At 35.3% G+C, this 9,961-nt stretch overlaps 1 protein-coding gene across 7 annotated transcripts in view; it reads left to right on the forward strand.

The window, feature by feature from the left end:
• The window catches only part of LOC119634165 (neuroplastin), a 67,070-nt gene that overhangs the window by 42,463 nt on the left and 14,646 nt on the right, over positions 1 to 9,961 (forward strand). For 6 of the 7 annotated variants that reach the window (XM_038028164.1, XM_038028165.1, XM_038028163.1 and 3 more), the window contains 2 exons: positions 1,904 to 2,119; positions 4,191 to 5,390. The exons of the other annotated variant lie outside the window; for it this stretch is intronic. In XM_038028164.1, the coding sequence (XP_037884092.1) occupies positions 1,904 to 2,119; positions 4,191 to 5,390 (1,416 nt within the window). The remainder of the gene's footprint in view (positions 1 to 1,903; positions 2,120 to 4,190; positions 5,391 to 9,961) is intronic. 7 annotated transcript variants of the gene reach the window in all.

A 9,961-nucleotide genomic window follows, 5' to 3' on the forward strand; every position in this document is an offset into this window, starting at 1 on the left:
ATATATATATGTGTGTCCTCCGGCGGTGGGTGAAAAATACTTCCACCTGCCTGCATATGGTTAACTAAATAGCGGTATCTGTTCGTTAAGTTATTAAAATAATTTTTATTGCATTGTAGTAATAACTTTTTTCTTTTGTGTTGGCGTTAGCTTTGTTGTACGTCAAATATATGACCTCATGCAATCGACCGGCCGAAAGCTTTTAATACAAGAAATTATTCGATCGTTGTTAATCAATTTTGCCCACAGGTTTTTTATTTTTACATTAAACATGTTCGACCTTGTTTGAATTTGAGTTCTATGTGTTTATCAAACTATAGAAATCTCCACCTTGATTGTGTTGACGATGACACAATAGCGTTTGATCATAAAGTGTGGTGTGGTAATAAAGAAGAAAAACAAAAAACAAAAAAAAATTACATTGGGTTGGAAACAAATGTAAAGACAGGTCAATAATTTCCGGGACTAGGCAAAAAGACAATTTCCTTTTTTTTATGGAATCAGCCACAGAGCCTTCTTCACAAGTGATATAAATAGTTCAAAGTTTTGCGAATATTTCGATACGTTTATGCGAAGTCTTCAAAATACTCTACAAATTCTGCAATGACCTCATCATCTGAGCTAAATCCTTTGCCAAGAGATAATAGTCTAGCCTCTAGTGGGAATCACGTTCACGATTTTTTGATGTTTTCTAGTTTGGACTTACGTCTCTTGAGCGGTCAGTGCGCTAAATGGCTGTTTCCTCACAGAAGAGTCGCCATAATACTCTTCATACAAACATATAAACGATGCTCTTGCCCATCAAAGTGTAATACATGCAATCAATATACGGAATTCCGATTTTTCCATTCTTTTGAAAGTAGTAAACGTAACGCCACTAAAACCTCCGTGAGTTAACTGCCGAATTTTGATTTTTTTTTTAAATCATCTCTTGCTGAATTCCAGAAGAAGAACGAGAAGAAGAAGAATATGAAATTTTAACAGGCATCAAGTGTAGTTTCGCATTATTTTCTTTAATGGGGACATCAATGTTTCAGTCCCGAAAAATATTGACCGGTGTGTTATATCTGCACTTTATAACATCTCTCATAGTTACTTTTTAATTTATATTAGTTTCATATTTTATCGTTCTTTTTTCTTTTTTTTTTTATTTATAGTGTAATTGTTTTTTGTGCATTTTAATTATACTTTAATACGTACGTAGTTTCCCTTCAATTTTACTTTAAAATCCTCTTATCACTTAGAGTGTACTTTAAAATGCGAATGCATTCAACTTGGAGCTGATAAAAAAAAAAAAAAAAAAAAATAAATTAGTAAATACGTCATCTACAAAAAGAGTTCTAATCAAATTTACAAATATGAATAAATTGTAAATAAAAATAAAAAAAAGAAAACCATAACATTCCCAAAAGCAGAAAAGACATCGTCTAAAATAATTAGCTCATTTCTTTTTTGTACATTCCTTTGTTCTTGTAATATTTAATTCGAATTTCATTTTAGTTACTTTTGTTTTTTTTTTGTCTTTTCTTTAATATTCTTTGCTATATATTTTCGTTTTTTTCTTAGTTACAAAACGTAATGCTAAATAAAAAAAAATTTTTTTTTAAAAATAAAAAAAAATTCAACAATAATCAGCAAAATCTTCAATTTTAACTTTAAATATAAAAAAAAATTTATGCATATATATATATGTTATATATAAATCCCGTTCAAACATGCAACCCCTTTCAAACCAAAAACACTGTCGTTACTGCAACCACTACTTACTCATCCGACGAATACAATTATGATAACTCGAAACGAAATGGAAATGGTACAACGAAATCGCAAAATATATAATGAAATGATCTTTTCATTTGGATTTAATAAAACTATTTATAATCCTGCTTGCATGCCGCCGTAGCAAATATTGTTGAGGATTCGACAGAATTTGAATTTGAAACAGCGATTTATTATGGCGATTCGTCGGTTAATTTGGGTGAGCCATTTTCAATTACCTGCATTATACCGGTAACGGATCCAATAATTTGGCTTAAAGATGATGAGCCTATAACGCGTCACAATTTGCGACACGGTCGAGATGAGCATTCCTACATTTTATCCGAAAGTGCAATAGAGGGTGAGTATATTCTCTCTCGACAGATATCTTCATCTCACTTGCGCTACATATTGGATGCAATTGAATCGATTTCATAAAACGCTGCCGATCTCGGTCGGGCCACAAACGTAAGACAAGCTTTTAACAAACTCCCATTTCCTCCGTAGCCAGTCCGACGAGATGGTTAGATCTGCGAGCAACTTAAAATTAAAATTTTCCATTCAAAGTTGAAAATCAAGAAATTGCATATTACTTCTATGCATTACAGCATAGATTTTATATATATATTTTTTCCTTCCTTATAAGGGGGAAAGGGGGGGGGGGGGTTCTGTTAAGCTTTCGTACTCGTCTTCCTTATGTACAATCACAAATCTCACGTCTCGATGAAACTTGATTGAGTGACGAAACGTAACGCTCCATGTTGTCACGAAGCAATTTTAATACTCCTTAAATATATTGTTATATAAACTTCACTTTCGCTTTACGGGTTTTCCCCCATATTTCTTAAATCAAGTTCCTATCTGGGAATTTTAAATAGCGTAGAATTTATTTACAAAACTACGCGCAACTTAGCAAGCTGCCCATTTTCGCAATCCCTCTGGTAATACATGGATACCAGGACGACAAAACAACGCGTCTTTGGGCTGAAAACATTCCAATCTAATTTTTCACTTTTTTGAAATTGTCTGAGTGTAGCTCAGTTAGCCGCCATCCCATTCCCATCGACAGTATTAAGTAATAAACGGGAAAGGATCGAAACTAACAAATACAGCGGATGCGGTTGCGGATGTTATTTACACCTTTTGGAACTATCTGCGACGATGGGACTGGGACGACATGAGGGATTGTCTTGTTCCAATATCAATCGTTCGAGTGTTGTGTCCGTTTCTGGACGTTTTTGGGCAATGCATAGTTCATGTTTATTATTTTTTGTCGCTAGACCTTTGCTTTGACAGCTTCGTCAGCTCGTAGACGTCTTTTCGAAGCGGTTGGACCGCGTCGCCAATATTGATGCGTCGAGTGTTGAAAGTTACGATTTTTTGCGCTTGAATCTCTCAACATATATCAACTTCCCGCAGTAGAAGACACTTCATCTCGCAGAAGAAAAACCGTTAAGTGACTTTTCGACTTTGCCTCCGTCTCTGCGTCAACTTCCGCTCCTATTCTTTCCTTTGGATTTTTTTCTAATGTATGTAAACATTGAGACACCCCCCGCATATCACCTTCGTACAGTAACGCTCGCCCGCTTCTCCTATTGTATACGATTTTCTAGAGCTATCTCGAAGGTGCAAATCCCCCGCTAGCGACTGTCTTCAGTTACTTTTTTCAAGTCACAACACAAAAACAACGCTTCCCACAAATGCTGATTATTTGACACGAAATTCGACATTCGCGTCGTTAGAAACAATATTTTTGCACTATGGTATGTGTTGGTATTACAACTGGCGTGGCTACTAGATATCAAGGATATAAAGGGAGAGAACTTCTCACATGCGTGTCCACTAAACGTGCTGTAGGAGCCCTCTACGTGTTAAAGCCGCTTGCTTAGTTGCGCGTCTATTCTTTACGAAAAATTATTTACCGAATGCTATTTCCAACAACACTTGCTTTCATAAACCTTGCTCGTCTTTTCGATTTCTCATTATAATAACCACGGTTCGCTTATCCTGACTTAAGAGAACCTTTGCTTTGCTTGCAAAAGATATGAATATGAATATCAACTTTCGCCCTGAGGTTTTTATTGATCCTCTTAATCGCTGGATTTCTAAACGATTTTTTATTAATCTTTTCGCTAATCCTTAACTGCTTAAGGCCTGTACTCGCTCGCAAAGTTTGTTTTCAACAAAAATGGATCATTTTTGCGTGGACTTATTGTATATAATGTTAAATCTCTAATTTTCGTAAAAATATTCCTGATTGGACCTAAACTATAATAGCGCTCTCTGACATCCGCTTCCAAGGACTGATAAAGTTGTTTTTTTTTTTTTACCCAATATCTCGATACCATACTCTTTGTTAAAAAATAAAACGTAAAAAACGTTTTACTCTCTTATCTACATGCGACGAAAATGTCGGTCCCTCTTAAATTTAGGTGAAAAGCACAAAATTGAAGCCCACATTTCGGTACGGCATGCTCTTAAAGTGCACGAGGGCAGATACCAATGTAACGACCTGCACACCAGCTATCATATGCTGTATGTGAACATACCCCCTCCGGAAGCACCAAAATTGCAAACAAAATCTCCATTCGTTATACATGCGCCAGCGGGTAGTGGTGATGCGAATGTTGTTCGTCATCTGTCCACTGAACCTATTTACGAAACCGTACACGATTTAACGCCTAGCAATTCGGATGAGAGTTTAGGTGAAATATTTACACGCACCTGGGAGCCGGTTGATCCTGGAACACCGTCACAAATTTTGCCACTGCCAACACAAGCAACAATGACAACTGCAATATTAACACAACAGCAGCAGCAACAGCATCACCGTACACATCATCACCATCATCAATTACCTACATCTCAGCAGTTAGATCGTGATGATAAGCACAAGTTGATATACATAAATGCCACAAATTTTGATGGTATCCCTAGACCGATTGATGAGAGGCGATTTGATAAATCGTCCGGCTTAATAAATTTGCAATTCAATCCAGCTATGGATACCCGTTATACGACCGAGCCTTGGAAAGGCTCAACAATATATTATGCTGCCACACCACCCAATATACCACCACCTCGTACAACAGCATTAGTAATAGCTAATATTGAACATCCTCAGGGACAACAGTATGCTGGTGGCATCTATCCTTACAAACCAAACGTCGTAGATAGTAGACATAAAAGTCACGATATCCACCATACGACAGCGCTTGGCGAGGGGGCTATTAAAAGTCAGTATCCCATTCAAACTGTACAAGCGCCACCGTACTATCAGTATCCAACGCAACAACAATTGAATACTATGGTTACATTTCCGGCTCGCACGCCGCCACCACAACCGGCACAGCATCAGCCAACTATGAGTATCTACCAAAATCCATTTTTGCAATACAATCAAATGCCTCCGGGCCATATGCAACCCATTCAACCCATTCAACCCATTCAACCCAACTATATGACTTTGCCGCCTGGGGAGAGGGTTGTGGCCACTACAGCGCCCATTTTTGCTTCGTCAACATCGTACGGCTTATTACCTACTTCACACACACCTCCACTAATGATAAGCAATAACATGAACAACAACAACAGCAACGTCAATTTGTTACTAACCCAAACTAAATCAAAGGGTGAGCTTAATGTTTTTAGCTTTTATTGCTAAACGACACTGAATTCCGAGTAATCATTTTATATGTCTATTTATTATACAATTTTAACAAAATTCTTCTTTCATCTTTCTTAAAAAAAAAAAAAAAAAAAAAAAACAATAATAATAATAATAAATAAATAGTCGTAGCAGCTAATGAATTTTTTGCAAAATATTAGCTCTAAACTCTTGTTTGCTCGAAAAAAATCAGTTCAGCTCAACTCATTAATGCCATTAATGCCATTTATTATAGCATTAGCTGCAACTAGAGTAAGCTTATGCCAAATTCACTTTATCACTACAGAAAAACAAAAAAGAAAAGCAAAACTCGTTTTCTTTCTTATCTATGAGCCTTCAAAACGTTTTTTTAACCCCTCACTCTCATACCATCAAGTCTGCGTTACATTTTCTTCTTTTTGTAACTTTTTTTTTTTTTTTTTTTTTTTTTTTTTTTGTTTACATCAGCTGTTGTGCTAGCTTAGCTTGCTCGTTGATGTTGTTCATTCGTTTGTTCATCGTTAAACATCTGTTAACAGTCGTTCACGTTTTAAATTTAACCAACTGCTCGTTTGTTTTTCTTTATAATTTATTACAAATTTATAGTTTTTGTTTATATTATAACTTATATTAAATTTTAAATATTTTTATTAACAATAAATTTGATGCTTCAAATACCTAGATATATATATATATGTATATTTATCAATATAGAGATTGATATCAATCCTTCAGATGGACATAATCTAAAATTTGAAATATTTGCCAAGTCCATTGAAGTTACCTAAGACGGACAATTTACAAAGGGAGTCCCGAAATCTACGCAAGATTTCAATTAAAAAAAAATCACAGTTTCTTTTTTTTATTTGAAATTTTTTCATTGAATCATAATGTACGTAGGATACAGTTATGTGTGGAATGTCCCATCGGGCAAATGGCCTTCACGGCTTTGCTGGTACATATGCATATGCACTCTTCTATCGAAACTTTCCCGAACCATTTTGTAAATGTGGATGATCGTAGTCTTGTTGGCATAGATCTGGGACTTTAAATAGCCCTATTAAATGAAGTCCAGTGGTGTCAAGTATTTACTTCACAGTTGACAAAGTTAAATCAATATTCCGACCAATTTGTGAACTGTGGTCGCCAAATTTGTATTAATTTTGAAATATTGTTCAACAATGAAAACGCATTGCTCTCTCGCGTAATGCTCCGCTTCTATTGAGATTGGGGCACGTTGCATATATAAATGTATGGACAATATAAATATAGAGAAAACAGTTCAAAAATAGAACGTTCCATGGAAATCAAAGGACAGAGTAATAATAGGAAGCAGGTAGACTAGAGAATATTAAATAGACAATAGTATTCTGGCGTTGTGACTGGTAACTGGTCAAAAGAGAAAATAATATGTTCTTTTACTTTGTACCGAATTCGGTATTCCGTAGTAATAGTCTCGACAAGACTCTCCAATGTTCGTTATACGCTACTGTACTGTTTGGGAAACATCGAGAAGGACTTGAGGTAAAAACATCTTTTATTGTGCCCAACGATTTCGAGTCGCTTTCTCAAACGATTTAAGCTGTCCGCCTGGCCGTCCTGTTCTAGCGGGTGAACTTGCAGGCCGGTATTTTCGAGATATTTTGGTGAAATTTGGTACATTGGCGTGTTTTGGCTCAAGGACGAACACTATTGCAAATGGTTCGGCTCGGACCAATTCTTCAACCACTTGCCCTATAACGTCTCATTTTGAAAGGTCGTTATATGAATTACTGTACCAAGCGAATTTGTATAAGGTATTTAAGGATGGACCTGGTTCCATTATAGTGTTTTGTTAAAAACAAAACAGCCACCACAAAAAAAATGAGCCTGGTTATTACTTGCGGCGTCTCTGAGCTGTTGCTGAAAGTAAGCTTATCAATATCCTGCTTACAGTTACAGAAGCGTTGTATTAACAACGCGTAAATTTCTTATTAACAAGAATTAGTTAATGATGTGAAATGAAAGCATTAAGATAAATCCACGAGGACATGAAAATTAGTAGCGAATGCAAAGGATGTAGTTTAAATTATCAATGCGTTTGCACTGACCTCAAAGCTTTGGCTTATTTTTATTCCATTTAGTAGCCTCAATGCCTCAATCAATCAATTGTATTGCTACGTAAAACACTTTGGATAAAGACATAATAATCTTAGGCAGGATCCTTTTCGAAATCACGAATAAACATATCTTATAACAAACTTGGTACAAGTAGTCGTTTTATAATGCTGTACCTTTTCGTACCCTACACCACTTGTAGTACAAGAGCGCATTAAGTTCGTGTCGGTTTTTTGCAACGCCTAGAAAGAGTTGAACTAGTCCCACCATTTATTTTACCGATCGAATGAGAATCATTTTCTGAATTTCGGTTTATTATCATTTCTGAATAATTTTTCGAATCGATCTAAGCTTGTCTGCCTGTGTTGTGGCCTTGTGTGTGTAGTCCGCTGGCGTATTTTGGTCCTAGAACGAACGCTTTTGCAAATAGATCAGGTAGAGCCACTATTTCGACCACTTCCCATGCAACGTCTTGCTTTGAAAAATCGGCAGTGGCGTAAGTAATTTAAGGGCGTTATAGTGTGTGACATTCATAGTGGTGTTGTGCTGGGAGCAGAATTGTTTGCGGAATTAGAATTATTGACCCATATGTAATAGTCCCATGCAATTTGTGACATTTCTATCTAAGAATGCCAGTAGATCTCACGATTTATACTTCAAACGATGGTTTACCTTTTTCAGTTTGCTATTCCACAAATCACGTTGTTCACAAATCATTAGGTTTGCCGCTTATGTGAGAGCACGAATAACACCGAAATTGAAAAGTGCTTTAATACGAAGTTTTCAATTAACTCGATTACGAAACTACTGTTCATTTACTTTATAAAGAAAAAAACATATCTATAGGCGGAAATTATTTACGGGCAATTTTAATTATTATATGTAAATATTTGTTAATTTGTATTTTAGTATGTATCTGATGTTAATTAATCGGCTATCAAATAAAAATTACATTTAACCGTTCGGTAATTAAAAATTAACGAAGACGACAAATAACAAAAAATGAAAGAAATTTACAAAGTGAAGCAAAAAAAAAAAAAAAAAAAAAACAAATAAATAAATAAACAAAAGTTCGCTCCAAGTTGAATAAGTACATGAGCATTGTCATTAATAACCACAGGTTGTAAATTCAATAAATTGTTGTCATTTATTTATTTAAATATTACATAAAAAGAAACAGAAAACACGTACACATACAATATTAAACGATGGTATGCATGCATCGTATTAATATAAAATAGTCGAGTAACGGGTGAGTGAGGAAGTAAATTTATTACATTGTTATGACAGTTTCTATTAAACCAATTAAATAGTAAAAGTGAGACAAGAGAAAGAAAAGTGTAAATATAGAAGAAAACATTTAATAAAAGACTCTATGTAGAAATGTATTTGCATGTTCCTATCTGCAGGCCTTCTCCGTTAAGCACGGCTCTTGTGAACCATGGTTTTTTAGATACAATATAGTACAAAATTTGCGATATAGCGCGGTGCACATTAAGTATGCCACGCCTTTATATAAAGATTTTCAAATAATTTTTTATGTAGATACAAAGATCGTTTGCCGAAAACTCCAATCCTTTTTCAATATCCTACACTATTTGTGGTAAAAGTATGCAAAATCCAGAAGGACTTGAGATAGACTCACCCCTTACTAAACCGATCAACTCAATCGATCTAAGCTTGCCTGTCCGTCTTGTGTTCAACCTCCACGCCGCAATTTTTCAAATATTTTCATGCAATTCGGCGCACTGGTCCAGGGACGGACACCACTGAAAATGTTGCAGATCGGGTCACTTCTTTGGCCACTCCCCTTATACGCTTTATAACGCCTTATTTTTAAAAGTAGCCGTTTTACGACTATATAATCAGGCATTATATGAATAACTGTTGGATGGTATAGAGTATATAATGATTGTCTTTAGCCCGGCATCATGCTTTCAATTGTTTTTTTTTTTTTTTTTTTTTTTTGTTACCCAAAGAAATAAACTCTAAGACTAAAGTCTTATCGGCTTCATTGAAAATCTGTAACGCACTTGAAATTTGAAGCCGCAACCATTGTTTTTCATTAGTTCGAACGAGACAAGGATTTAGTTAATTTTTCCCTTTCTACTCATGTCACGTTTACTTTCATGAACAAGATAATTGCATCCTTCTTGAGATGGAATGTACACACATTAGACAAACTTTGTTTTTAATTTTACTAACTGTATATATGTATATATACATATATATATATGTATATGTAACTATGACAAAGCCTTCATTGTATTTGCCGGAAACAAGTCTGACCGCCCTGAATAGGTTAGATAAATGGAACAGAGTACAGGATTTAAGGTTCTACTTTTGCACCTAGGTCTAGGTTGTTTGCAACAATTGGCAACAAGAGACAAGTGAAGGGCATACGTAGGCAGTCTTTCATTTATTCTAATCGAATATAAAGGTTTAGACATACAAACAGCA

This window comes from Glossina fuscipes, unplaced genomic scaffold, assembly GCF_014805625.2.
Source record: "Glossina fuscipes isolate IAEA_lab_2018 unplaced genomic scaffold, Yale_Gfus_2 2, whole genome shotgun sequence".
Taxonomy (NCBI): Eukaryota; Metazoa; Arthropoda; class Insecta; order Diptera; family Glossinidae; genus Glossina; species Glossina fuscipes.